The 15,640-nt window shown below is 33.9% G+C and overlaps 1 protein-coding gene across 3 annotated transcripts in view; it reads left to right on the forward strand.

Annotated features, from left to right (window-relative positions):
- The window catches only part of LOC128675121 (uncharacterized protein), a 56,381-nt gene that overhangs the window by 15,028 nt on the left and 25,713 nt on the right, over positions 1–15,640 (forward strand). Inside the window, exon 1 of one of the 3 annotated variants that reach the window (XM_053754279.1) lies at positions 775–889. The exons of the other annotated variants lie outside the window; for them this stretch is intronic. Coding sequence (XP_053610254.1) covers positions 880–889 — 10 coding nt within the window. The 5' untranslated portion in view covers positions 775–879. Of the gene's footprint in view, positions 1–774; positions 890–15,640 lie in introns of those variants that run through there. 3 annotated transcript variants of the gene reach the window in all.

The following is a 15,640-nucleotide window of genomic DNA, read 5'->3' on the forward strand; positions in this document are numbered from 1 at the left end:
TTTATAAAGTAATTAATTTGTAATGTGTAAAGATATCGACTATTAAATTAACGCTTGTGTTAATGTATTTAAATACTTACCTAAGCTTTGGTACAGCTTGTATTGCGTGTCCAATAGTAATAAGCAACTTATCATAACTACCACTTATTTCTAATTTATCTTCAATCAGTTGTTAGAATTGATTTAAAGCAAAATCAGATATATTTGGGAATAAACAGAGTGTATAGTATACACGACTATGATTAACCATGAGCTGGATTAATAGCAAGTATCAATAATACTTACATGAAACATACAAACCACAATAGTGTGATACTTAACAGGAAAATGATCGAAGTTAGCGTGACGGGAAAAATACATCGCATCACACACAATTGAACAATTCCGAGTTTAGAGATAGGATAAAACGTTTAGCTAGTTGTTTCACGTTGCCGTTGAAAAGCAAATTTTGTTACGCCAAATGAATTGAGAATAAAGAGTAAGTACTTATTTTATCAATGACTAGGGACTCGCACCTTCTTCGCACTGGTGCAATATTATGGTAGGTATGGTAGGTAGGTATATATTATATAGATTGCGCAGTTTTAAAGACCTAAGTATACAGCGACATTGTTTTATAATGTGTAGTGATGAGTTGTCTAACCAATTTGGACTACCAGATGCAGGACAATGTCATCAATATGTGACGTTGGTGCCATTAAAGGTACGTAGTGCCGCTGTGCATCATAATTACCCTTTAGATTTTGATTACACCTCCATTAGTAGACCAGACTGCTCAGGGAGAGCTAGTCGTCAGTCTGTTAAGTCTTAGTAAGTGCCAATTTACTGTCTCTGATACGTTGTCTGATCCTAAATACTGCCAGATGATTAAAAATTAATATGACTTCAGGTGAGTGTTCTATACATTTCCATGATTCACTTTTTCTATAAGTATTTTAAGTTTTGCTATTGCTTCAGAGTGTTTATTAATTATACCCTTCTAATGAATATACACTTTTTATCATCAAATGACTATTTTTTTTTAATATCAATATTTTATTAACACAAATAAAGCACTATTTCGCATAAAAGTTTAATATTTGATGTTATGATTCTTCAAACGCTGCAAACTACTAGAACTTAAGTAACCACTGTTGAAAAGAATCGCCGAATTGATCCCTATCAAATAAATAAACGAAATATCAAACGAACATGAGATCGCGAAGATATCGAAAGAACGCGGGAAATGTCCTTCGTAGAACCCGTTGGAGGAAATTAAATAAAGTCACGTCGCAGGTGCTCTACTAAAAAATGAAAACTTTTATCTTCTCCAATGTGTACAAAATTAAATTCAATCTCGAAGCGAAAAGTGACGACGGAAACAAAATTACCAAAAACAACTCTATTGCTTAAGATAAATGGAAATTCATGATTTAAGTCTATTCTGTTGTATTTTATGTAAAGTTGCAAAACTCTTTCAATTAGGTAAGTGCTTTCTACATTAATTCTACAAAACTTTAACATTTTATTGTTTAGTTTCATAATTTATTTTCACACTAGCGGCCCGTCTCGACTTCGCTCGGGTGAATACTTAATAAATTATAGGTTTAAACCTTCCTCAGGAATCACGCTGTCTATTGGTGAAAACCGCATCCGCAACCACAAATACGTGCAATAGTTTTTGAGTTTATCGCGAACAGACAGACGCGACAGAGGTCTTTGTTTATAATATGTAAGGAATTGAATTTTCAGAACTTTGTGGTTATGTTATGTACTATTTTGGGATTTAATGTCTAAATAAGCAGAGCCTTCGGGTGAGTTGCACCGTCAAATTTGACGTTGATTTCAACCGGCGTGCCGCTGACATTTAGATAAAATGGCGCACATTAAACTTATCGTCAAAGTTGACTGTGCAACCCACCCTTAATACCTACGTGTCAAACAACCAACCAAACGTGTCAAAAGAAAGCCTTCACATCGAATTCGTAAGACGACCTCTTCCCTTTGAGCAATTCTCAAAAGCCAGCGTGGGATGATTCTTAATTCCATTTTCCACTTATTTCATCCTTAACTCCCATTTATTTATAGACCAAGATCCAAAATTGTTCAAAAGAAATGAGCCTTCTAAAGAAATGCGAGTCTAATTGTACTTAATGGATTTTATGTTTTTATTACAAACGACTGACATGAGTACTGTGTATCAAATTTTGGCGAAAACATACATTTTATACAGAAAAAGATTCCGTAATAGTTGTAAGTATTCAATACTACTGAAAGACAGAAAAAGAAAGATAGAGACTGAAGTATGTATCATATGTAAGGCGCATCTATTTGCTTTTTTTTCGATTTTAAACTGTATAACGTGAGTTTGCTGTTAATTGTTGCTTACTATTGTTTTTTTTTGTAGGTAGTAATTGGATGTAACATGAAGCGGTAACAACGTTATCTTAAAAATTAAATGTTCCGAGTATATAAACTTAATACTAGAACTAATTTTGTCTTGATTATACGGATAAATATCGAAAACTCGTATCTACAATCCCACAATTCATGTCGCGTTGGATAACGGAAATCATTTTGGGAGTTTGTTGAACAAGCAAAGACAAACTATTGCCGTCGGCTATGTCACTGCGGTTAGATCATGTTTGCCAACTGTATGATATATAGAGCGGGACCCATGGGATCAGCGACTGTATTCCTACTGCGACCGATGTTTTGTCAAAACTTTTTAGGATTTTTTAATGTAAATCGACATTTTAGCCGTCTCTAAAGTGTGGAGGCAATATTTTGTGGACTACAATTGCAGACATTGATGCTAAACCATCCAGATATTGAGAAAATGTATTTACTTGTATTAAGTAATATAAAAATAAGCATTTACGAACGGAACCTATAAAAGAACCATTGAAACGTACTAAGCTAAGATAACAATTCTGGGAAAAAATTAAAGAAGACTGTGCCGTAGTGTTTTATCAATATATATAATAAAACAGTAGAAAATAAATCCTGTACATTGATTAAATTTACGTAAAAATTAAATTAGGCGATAGAGTAAGAATTTGAAAAAAAAATCTGTCTGTCTGTATGTGTCTGTTTGTATACGCTACTTCGGAACTACTGGACGGATTTGAATGAAACTTTTCTTGTTATATAGCTATTAAGCCTGGGCAACACATAGGGTATAAATTATTTTGAAAACTGGAACATCTGATGGAGAACAATGATGGTACAGCTAAACTATAAGAAATATTGAAATGACGCCTTGACAAAAGTTATTCAGTCTGATGAGCATTTTCTGTAGAGGTATAAAAATCGAAGATCTGGATCACCTGAAGAAGAGTCATAATAGTTCAGCTAAACTATAGAAAGTTTACTTTTCAGTCTGATTAGCATCTTTTGTATGTATAGGTATCGTTCATTTGTCTGTATAATTAAATTTCTCTAATAGTTTTTGACTCCTTACCAAAAATTGTTCGGCCACGCGAACGAAGTCGCAGGCATCAGCTAGTAGACTGTAGATATCTATGCATCGATGTGATAATTGAGAAATAGAGTTTTACTTTATCTCTATACTCTAATAGATGGGACGAAAATTAAAGACTTAGTAAGCGGATATTAAAGGCAGCAATACCGAATTCCTACAAAACTCGACTTGTGTGTTTAACTGTTTCAGCACTCGATGTCGGTCGTGGAAATTGCTCGTTAGTTCCGTATTCGGCTCGGTCTGAAGAGCTTTGCCTACTCGACGACTATTTTTGTTCCTCACTTCCTATTTCTATTGCCGTTTCTCAATTGTGCTCGATTCTAGTGGCATGTACTCATGTGCTATTCATACATGTATAAAAATGAAAAGTGAAAAGATTCAAAGTCATTCTTATTTTAAACTTTATATTTATCATCACTGACAAGAAATTAACTGAAACTTCACGAAAAAGTTCATGATTTTTTTATTTAAAACATTTACGCATACCTCGAGGATATTTTATAAATATAAATGAGTTAAAAAAGTAGGTCAATCTTAGTAAACAAACTGTGATAGACGACGGAGGCGCCAAATTTCTTGGGGGCGAAGATAAACAAGCCATATCTCGCAGGACGCCATTTCCGAGACAGTAATTTATATTTCGTCAGTTCGCCATTTAGTATATGGTACTTAGCCCTTTTGGAACTATAGGGATAAAAACTTGACGTCGCAAGCCTATCATTTGTATGTTCAGATTATTGATTATTGCTTTCTGCTTATAAATATGATGTTCGCCAAAACAATTTTCACAGAAAAACAAATTCACAGTGCCATGGACAGTCACAGTCTCTTGCTTGACATCAGAATATTATTCATTTTCGCATCAAGTCATACCGTTGCAACCATAGATAAAAGAAATATACCTATATAAAATTTTATCTATAGTTGCAACTAACATAATGCGAAGTAAGTTTTAAAATAGACCCAAACCATTTTTGTTTTCTGACAATACCTTTCATTTTCTTGTTAGCCACACCTATGATTTATATCAACCATAAAATCTTCCCCAGAGTAACAATCCGTTAAAACTCCCCATAAAACAAAACTTTCCTTGGTATGACACCGCAGCAGTTAACGTTTATGAGTTTCCACACTTCCATATTTCCAACAGATTGTCATTTTAATCCAAACGACCCATAAGCCGAATTATATTTTCCCGTCATTTTACCTATTCTCTTTTACATCATAATGAGACGTAAAATATCGGTAATATTTATACAATATATTTGTACTCTCACGTTTATGGTCCGTCCATAAATACATTTCAGACTGCAAAGTGGATTGAAAACGATGTCTTGCTTTTAGCCGTATAACATCATAATAGTGATAGAATATTTAAATCAGATCAAGTATTTTGAGAGATTTTTATTTCGATTATTAATGGACTTAATACGTGCGTAACATAACCGAATTCTCTTACGTATACTACATTTAAAATATATTATGATTTGTTTTGTACATAAACGAACAAGGTTGTTCTATTATCCATCATGTTTTATTATTCATTCCCTGATGGCTTTGTATAATTAAACAACAGGTGCAGGAAAGAGCTACTCTATAGCTTAAAACTTATCTTGATTTTTATGCTATAGAGTTTAAATGAAATAAACCTCCGAATAACAAGCTGAATTATTATAAACATAGAACTGCGTGAGATTAAAGAAAGTTGATCGTAAAAATCTATACAAAACACCTGGAGTTTATCCATAGGTACCAAGTTTCTTAATACGAAGTCAGATCGTACTTTTCATGCGTCCTATATATTTTCCTCGTATTATTTAAGCCAATCTAGTTCCGTATCTTTAGTACAGAAAGCCAACACAGAACATTTTAGGTAAATTTGACTGACACCAAACTAGAGAGGAGTAGGTAAACAGTTGTTGCAGCGAAGTGCTTATTATTTATGCTATCGCTGAACTCAGACAGAGACAGATGCTGACGCAAATGTTACGTAGTACTTAATTACGTACTTTTTATGAGAAATTTTATTTAGCGCAATGAAAAACCAGAAATGTATACCGAATCTGCCGTAGAACGGCGAACTGCTTCGCGATAACATTTCGTGAGTTGAGTGGCTTGACTTAACTTGTACTACCTAATGCCTATACTGTTTATGTGGGTGGGTGTTGTAATACCAAACCCAGGAGATCCCGATTATCTTTTACCGACTCATATACATAATCGTTTTCAGTCACAGATTACAAATATTTCGTCTACAAAATTGTTTGCTGTTCTATCACGCATTCCATCTTTATTAGATTTCATGTTTTTTATTCTCATGTAAGTATTTTATTATATTGCTTTTATTGTACACTGGACGTATTTTTTATTCTAATCGATTTTATCTCTCTCTAGTTTCACCAAAACCTTTTATTTTAAACTAGCTTTTGGCTTTAGGCTTCGCCCGCGTGATTTTCATAGCAAAATGTCAGTATTTTTATTATAATTTTTATATTTATTTATTTTATATTTATTACTTTTTTAATATTTATTATTGTAAACAACTAAAATCCAAATTTTCACGTCCATAACTTCAACGTTGTAGAACTTTCATATAAAAGTTTTTCACCCCTTACACCCCCTTCGGGGTGGAATTCCCAAAAATCCTCTCTTAGTGCTCTCATACCTCACTCCCCAGGAAACCTACATGCGAAATTTCATCTTGCTACGCCCAGTAGTTTCGGCTGTACGTTGTGAGTCAGTCAGTCAGCCAGTCAGTCAGTCAGTCACTCAGTCACTCAGTAACGCAAGAGTTTTATATAGATAGATAGATTATGACTGTACTTATATTGTTATAGAAGACACGAGTCCTAGAAGAAATAGGGGTGACATGAATAGAGAAAGCTTTTTACTGTACCTAACCTACACAAAAATCCAATTTGTTTGTCCTATTACCGTGATTTGTTCGTATAAAAACAATCTGTAAAAACACAATCGGTAATGATCAGCTTACTTTTCCGTTATCCCTTATGGAAAATTTGAATAATTGCGCTTAAAAGGCATTATAGTATCAATTTTTGGACTTAATTACCGTGATCATAATTTAAAATAAAATACTTCACTTGATCCTATTTAGTACAAAATACCTCGTTAGTACTAATATGGATGGAAATAAGATAGCGCTAACAAAGGACTTTAAAATATATGATACACATTTTCTTGAATTTATTTTATGTCGCAATACTTTCCAGCTCCACACTATCGTCGAATGCCGACCCGAATGAATGAACATTGCGTAGATGAGTTATTTTATTTACCATGAAAAATGATGAAAAATATGATGATAAGATGAAAAATCAGCTAAGTATGTATGTTGAATTTGTCAAAGTTCGGCGAACTTTTCCGCTAAAACGAATGTGAAGGTTATTATTTAAATGCTTGGTAACTACAAACGTAAAGCTAATAAAAATTTAAATCTTGTCGACATGCAATCTGCCTACAGTTTCCGACATCAAAGACGCTGCCACTTTGACAATTTGCGTTTCATGAGAACCCACTTCCTATGAGAGGAAAAATTTAGATTTTGTCAAGTTTTATTCTTTCATATCTCATTAGTTGAAGATGTTGTGTTTTTATTTATTTCTATGCCAACAGTTTCTACGTAGATGAAATTATAGAAAAACAAATTACATCGTATTTTGAATTAATTTCAACACACGGATAAATTTTATACGTTTAAAAAATGAAATAGGTATTGTTATGTATAGAGATACTATGATATGAAGAAATTTTCTTATTCTGAGGCTGAGTTTTTTTATTTGCTTTTAATTAAAATCTCTGGAACTGGCAGTTGGATTGAAAAATATAAGTATTGTGGGTGCGATTTTCATTTTATGCTTTCATTGCCTTCTTATTCGATAATTTACAAAATTAATGTAGTTTTTAACATATTATAATATAGCAAACGAAGAAGTACAACGTATTTTGTAATATTTACGTTAGTTTCTTTTTATTTATATAGAAATCAAGTTTTGAAAATTTGTTAAAAACTTTACTGTGACCGTTGCTTATCAAATGAATGATTATTTTTGGGACATGGGTCTTGAAATTTAACTTTACGGATCAGGAGGTTTTGGAAGCTAAACGTCCTTGCACTACAATATATAATACTCTGAAAGCAAAACGTCCTCAATTTAAAACGACTGCTATTTTGCTTGAATATTATGTACTGTGTAATGTTATTCTTCAGTTTATTATTAGTCATTTTGGGTCGCAATATTGCACGTGCGATGTGGAATTAGACTAAAATAAAGGAAAGAACAATGCGGGGTTGGTTGGTTGGTTGACAAAAAATTGTCTTTTTGGGCTCATAATTAAATAAATATATTAAGACAAATCAATATACAACAACACAAATCAAATTAAAGCTGCTTTCACTAAGTATTTCACAATTGAATCAGTTCCTGAATCTTACCTAATTGAATATTGTATACAATCCACAGTAGTGTTTGTAGTAATGTCAAGCATTTGTCCCACACACTACCCAAATTCTCTCCCTACCTATATTGTTATATATTTCCTTGAAAGATAGATATGGCAGTATTGGCAAAACGAATCACATTGTAAGCCGCCTTATAAATCGTCTACGGCTATGGCATGAATCATCCACTTTATCGATTAGTTGCCATTTGATGTCTCACGAAATAGGTCATCGATGTTCTTTGCATAACTCGTTCGTTATCCGATTCTTCGTATTGTAATTGATTATTTTTTGACTCTTCTCGAAATTAAATCAAATATTCATTTGTATAGAACCCTTTGATTAAATTGCATGGTTGCATTACTTATCGAATGTGTTCTACTTTTTGTTATTTCTAGTTTGTTGTTATCTATATGTATATATATATATATATATATATATATATAATTCTTCTGTTACTGACTGACCTGTCTGACTGACTGACTGACTGACTGACTGACTGACTGACTGACTGAGTGACTGACTGACTGACTGACTTTACGGACTGTATGGAACTTGAACAAATTTCAAAATACTATATAATAACTAATAACTTGATACAAATTTCAAAATAAAAATCTAAAAATTGGTAAACATACTCTTCATTATTTTTCTTAAAGAATGACCGAGATTTTACTATGAAATTCACGCGGTCGAAGCCGCGGGAAAAAGCTTGTTAATTAATAAAATTACAATACAATCTCAAAGAGACTAATAATCAAGACATTGATCAAAGTACCAACATAAAACTTAAATTAGAGTGCGACATGAATCAGTGCCTTCATGAAATTATTTGGTTTGATGATTTAAATATAATTGCTAATATACTGTGTAACACACACAGTAACAGATTATGTTTTAGCCATACCCAATCAATAGCTAAATATTTATTAAAGAAGTAGAAATATTTTTCTTACTGCTTTCGACTTTATCCATTTTTTTTACCTCATTTACACCGGTATCATTAACGTATCGATTCATTGAAGTTGCAACTTTGCACCGCGAACTGGGTCGTTCTGTATTCTCTAACTTTATGTTGAATTCAAGTTTTCTCGTCTTATATAGGATAACATTATCAGAACGCGAAGAACTTTGCGTTTAAAATTTCATTGGTTTCACATTACGCAGCATTTTGTACTACAATATTGTTTTATAATAATATACGTCCCTACAGTTGATCAGGCTAAATTACGGCTAGCATTTGATATCCTGGCCAGTATAGACTGGTCAGAATATATTAGAAGGTATATATTAGCAGGTCTTTTAAATTCTTATATTTCAAACCTTGGTTTAGTCCTGTGGTTTAGTCGATGAGGTAGTAGTTCTGGAAATACTCTTTGACTATCGGATGAAATAAAATACTGCGCATGTCCTGAATATTAATAGACCCTGCGGATTTTTGTAAATGATATTCAAAACAAGCTGAGCTTATTATACACGACATTTCATTTGGACTTTAAAAAAAATAATTTTGTAACGTAATTGATACACCGAATATAGAAAATTTTCCACTTCCGCTTGTTGTCACAGTATAGTTCATGTAGTGCCAAAGAATAGTATTTTATCACTTGACTTAGTTTTTTTTTTTTCGAAAATATTCAACAACCGTTTATAGAATCATATAAAAACTATTTTTGAGAGACATTTACTGTACTTACGTAGAAAAGAGTTGTTTATTTCAGTCATGTTATTTGTCTTCCTGTCACTTTAGATTCGTAGACAGACCTTAATGGACTTGAAGCGCTCTAACTTTCAACGTAATGGCGCTTGAGGTCTCTTCAAGATCTCCCCAAGGAAACGAATATTGAGGTTCGTTTCTTATTGACTTACTGTCGAAATAGATCGACTACCAAGTTGTTATAGGACAGGTACCAAATGAAAAAAAATATGCGTAGTATCTTAACGCCCTATGTTACATTTTCATCAATTCGCAAAAACCCTGAAAACGCTGGCCAAAAAAATCCACGTTTACAACTGTGACCACATTGTATAATAGAAAACTATAGTACTTTCTAATAAAATTATTTAACTAGTGTTCATGATTTGTCAAGAGGAATGAATGCCGCTATTGCGATTATGAAAGTTAACTAAACAAATATTGTGGCGGAATTTAAAATCTTTTCCTGTCCGAGTATAAGAGAACAAAGCGATTGGTTTTCACACTTACGATTGCTATTCTTTGATCTATTTATGTTTACGTCTGTTTTTGTCTACAATTCATTGGCAATATACACATATGCCTTTTTCAGCTGCCGTTAAAACGGAATCTTTACTAAAACTAACTAAACAACAACTTAATTAAACAAATGCTTTAGTGTATAATTACTTCAGTTCAGAACAAGCCCGCTGTTCCATTTCATTTTCTGTTGAACTTAATGTGTTTTCAAACATGCATAAAATGGTATATTTTCATAAAAGGAATTTGCACACGCGTGAACACGAGAAATATATATTTTAGAAAATGTTATATGGTTTGTTAGAATGGTATTTTCCCTGCTATAAAATAAATGATAGCACATTGAATGCCAAAGAATTACAATTATTTTGATCCACTAGTAAGTGCTCTTTCATCTCAGAGTTTTAAAAAAGGAGAGAGTTATCAATTCGTCATCACAGTTGCGATTGAATCCAGGAATACACGACAATACACATTTTTATGAGATAGGTCAGTTACGCTGACAACAATGTCATCAATCAGCCCTATTATTTTCTCGTTTGTGATATTAGCATACAATTAAACTAGCCTATTAATTTAATGTCAATACGCAAGCAGCACACGGCATCTGCATTTAACAATTCTATTATAATGTATAAATGATTCCATTATTTTCTGTTGTATATAACTTTACTTTCCATTATTTAATAACGAACATAATGTCAAAATCGTCATATTTCCCGAGTATTCTATGTCAAATACACTACACTCTGATGGCTATCACATCAATTTAATTTCACTCTCCGATCTCCGAATCTCCGAAGTGATTGGTCAGATATCGGTTTCAGAGATACATAACTATTGTCGACATCTTCCTATTCCTAGAACTAAACATCGGCTCCATTACAAATTATTTAGTTATTATTTACACTCGATTTTAATTTCTTTGTAACGCTTATTTAGAACGCAAGCAAGACAGACAACATTCTTTGTTGTGACGTTATTGCTTATACAAAATTTGCAAACAATAAATATGCATGGCCGGCAAAGAGTAAATACAGCATCTGTTTTCTGCTTTAGAGTGCGCCTAGATTGCTGTTCTATGTAGAGATGGGAAAACACGCAATGTTTGCAATTTATTTCCGAATAAAACTGTGTTGTATCTCTGATATTAGAAGTTTCAAACTAACCAGGCATAAGCCCTCCTTTAAATTCAGAGCGACTTTAATCTTTTCTCTGACCTTTAGCAAGTTTCTTCACAAAGTTTTATAATTCCTTTTAGCATTTCAAAATACATTTTGTTCATTTAATAATCTAGAAGTCGTATCGTACATATGTATCGTCCTAGAATAAGACCACTCCACATCCTCCCATGGATCGCGTACAAGGTGACTAAGGTACACATAGATTAGGCAACAATTGCACACCGCAGGAGGTTTAACGTCAGTCAGAATCTTTGAAATTTTAAGGTTTATTTTTTACACTGACCCGCGCCTCGTGGCGTCACAGTGTCGAATACAACAGGAAACACGAAAGAGGGCAATAAACAACACAATTAGGTATCTAGGTTCGCACAGATTGATTTTTAAAGTTATCGTGAAGACATACTGTGTAGCATTGTAGCAGAATATCGTTTAAGTTCTTATCATGTCCAATACCATGACATTCATCAACACAATGTGTTTGTTGCAGAATAAATTTTAAATTCGCGACCCGGATACCTAATAATATTGTTTACTGTACCGACTGCGGGGTAAGATACGGACTTTTCCTTACAAATAATCTTTTTCCTTTTCCCTTTGGACTTTTACTTACAAAGATCTGTATCCAATATAATTTACATCCGCATTCTTTAGTAAGAAAAAGGTTTACACCGCAGTGGTATACTGTACCAAACGAAATAAAATGTGTGTACAGCAAAACTGACACATCAAAATTATAACACCCGCTGCTCAGAACTAGCCCAACCCATTTGTCAGTTTAATGACTTCCGGGAAGGGCCAGGTTGATTAGCTCGTTGGAATTACTGTTGACCGTAAACTTACCAGTGTCCTTGCTGAGCTACAAATGCAAAAAGGCAACGCGACGCGACGCAATAAGTTACAACAATATCAATGTGTGTCGCCACCCCGTATTCTTTCTAGCGTCGCACCGCATTGTCCGGCGATATGTCACGCCAGTCAGTAAGGACATTGGGTTGCCTTCAAGCGACCGAACCAATTACAACGAACAATTTGAAATTTCTGCTAGTAATCCGGCCAACTATTGAGGGCCAATTCCAATTTTGAATTAGCTTTGTGCGTGAGCGGTCAAGGCACGCCATGTCTGAAATTCAGAATACCTTGAGTGAATCGCCATCTATCCGCTTAATAACAAACGAATGCATTATTAAAATCTCTATCGATCTTGATGTATCAGGATTTAAATGAATCATCCGGCAAAGATACGATGTCAGACAAAAAAAGAATAAAAAGGGAAGCCACATTTGTAGCTAAATTAAAAATTAATTAAAAGCTCTATGCCTCGCCCCGCGCGTCATTCGTAAACTGATGGGTGAAAATTGCGTCATCCCCACTCGTTAGAGCTGTCCATTATGATTTTATTATTTATTTTACACGGTTTAACCTCTGTGTTATATCGCCGGCTTGGTTTTTGAGGGAAAAAATCCTACGGAAGGCAAGCACCGGTTAACTTATATATATCCGTTCCTAACGCTTCTAGCATTTATATCATTTACTAATCAAATTGTAAGCTCTTAAGTATATGTTACTAGAGGACAACTCCACTAGATAATTATTATCTCTGAGAGTGTAAGACAAATCAAGATAGATACATGTGTTTGATACAACTTTGCTAATGAAATGTTGCGGAACATCAGTTGCTTAACTAAACATATTGTTGTAATTACTTTGGCTGATATCATCCGCTTTGTCTTATTGATCGATGAAGCCCTAAACATTGTATATATGAACATTATTTTGGTGTTTGTTCTGTAATGTGATGAGCATTTACATCCCTCGAGAATACGAACGTAACGATAAAATATGAGTACGCACGTCTTCTTTGACCCAGAAGTTTTGCGTTGTTTTGTACAGTTGTATATAAAGTAGATTCATACTTATGTATATTCTAATGATTTATTTATACGGATCCTTACATTCTAAGTTATATACTTGCAATCAGTTATGAGCTTACTTCCGACCGCCCGTAAACTGGTAAAAAACGTTTGTAAATTAAATAAAAATAAAATAGCTGTACGTAATAATAATAAATGAAATGTAATAGCTTTTCTGAACTTCGTAGTAGTCCTATATTTTATATTTAATTATGATTTGAACTGAAATAGGATTTTGACTCATGGTACCTACTAATAATTTGTTCCTCCTACGGGCCCGAGTTCCACTAGCATTGAGTTCGTTGTCTTATAAAAAAATTTGAGAAGAATGCTTATGTGGCAGCTTATATTTTTATATTTCATTATTTGGCTTAAATCCGATGTCTTCTAAAAACTCTCAAGTCTAATATCATAAAATTGGGATTACCATCTTTTGCTTACATTTAATGTCGTCCAACTTTAAAAACGTTGAGAAATAGCTGACGAAAAATATGTATGTTTTGTTCATAGATTGAATGTGTAGCTATAGTTTTATCGCTGTTTGAACCAGGTGATTATTTATATTGGATGTGAAATGGAACGGCTCGCCCGCGCCGCGTAGCCCGAGGTCAGCGTAAAAAATCACTTTAAAATTTTAAACGTTCGGTTCACGGCTGTGACTTTACGACAGCCGGCTGTCCTAGTTCAACCCTCATTGGGAATTGTAATGCACGTACATTTAGTACGACATACGCGGGAGCATAGGGAGTGGTCCTATTCTAGGGCGGAAACTGATGTTTCCGCCCTAGAATAGGAAGATAACTTGATAGTTATCTTACCTAGTTATCAAATTGTCTTATTCTTTGCAGCCTCCATGTTTTGTTGTGATTCAGGTCATGTATATTGTTAACTTAAATTACGGAACCTTCTGACCAATTTGCATATAAATGAGTTCACATTGTTTGCGATTAATTTAATAAATTTTCAATACTGAAATACACGATTTCATCAAACTTTTGACTTTTAATTTTGGCTCGTGTTTATTCATGGGCTGGCTCGAAATACGATGTATTTCGTTCGAATATCCAATTTTTCAATTCATAAATCTGTTTTCGTTTTGTCTTAATTAAACATCGAGTCGTCATTTTTTTGCGTAGGCATTTTTATGTTAATTTTTAAAATTACGGAACAGAATTTTCGATTTATTCGTTGGAAATGGAAAAAAATAAAAGAATTTTACCATAGTTACCTTTCCGCAAGAACTCAAAATTTAGTAAGTACAAACATCGGAACTATAACAAAACTAAATACTCACCTTTGGCGTTCTTACACAAATATACAAGGATGATAATACGAGGGCTGCTATTTATGTATCCGGAATAACAAAATTAAACAAACATATATTATTACATATGGTTTTATTGTTTCTCGAAGTATTCTCCGCGATGATCTATGCACTTCTGCATACGATGAAACCAATTTTCAAAGCACTTTTTCCATTCTGATTGAGGTATGTCCAAAACGTGTGTTTTGAACGCATCAACGGCCTCTTCGCGGCTCGAAAAACGTTGACCACGTAATTTATTTTTAATGTTTGGAAATAAATAAAAATCATTGGGTGCCAGGTCGGGGCTGTACGGCGGATGACCCGTCAATTCAATCTTTTGACCCTCCAAAAAATTATTTGTTTCAGCCGACTTGTGGCAGCTAGCATTGTCGTGATGAAGTATGATTCTGCGTTGTGGGTTGTTCTTTCGTATTTTTTCAAAGACTTCTGGCAAACAAATGGTGGTGTACCATTCAGAATTAACCGTCCTACTATTCTCTAGTGGCACTGTAGCTACATGTCCGTTGATACCAAAAAAACAAGCGACCATTTGCTTTAAAGTGCTTCTCGCACGAACAACTTTTGTTGGATTCGGTTCATCTTGAAAGACCCACACCGTTGACTGCTGTTTAGTTTCAAGGTCATAAGCATAGATCCAGGTTTCGTCACCTGTGTAGATATTATAAACAGCTTTTGACGTGCCACGGTTGTATTTTTTTATCATTTTCTTACACCAGTCGACACGAGCCTGTTTTTGATCTACGCTCAAGTTGTGCGGAATCCAACGCGAACAAATTTTTTTAACAATTAAATGTTCGTATAATATCGCGTGTATACTCGTCATACTAATGCCCAGAGACGCCTCTATCTCGCGGTATGTAACATGACGATCTTGCATTACTAATTGTCGCACAGCATCAATATTTTGTTGTACCACTACCAATTTAGGACGACCCTCCTTAATTTCATCCGTGAGCATAGACCGTCCACGTTGAAATTCCTTAAACCAATAATACACAGTGGTTTTCGATGGTGCTTCATCTCCAAAAGTTAAAATCAGTTGTTCGATGCACTGTTTTTGAGTTAATCCACGCCGAAAATCA

Source organism: Plodia interpunctella, chromosome 14 (genome assembly GCF_027563975.2).
Source record: "Plodia interpunctella isolate USDA-ARS_2022_Savannah chromosome 14, ilPloInte3.2, whole genome shotgun sequence".
NCBI classification, from domain to species: Eukaryota; Metazoa; Arthropoda; class Insecta; order Lepidoptera; family Pyralidae; genus Plodia; species Plodia interpunctella.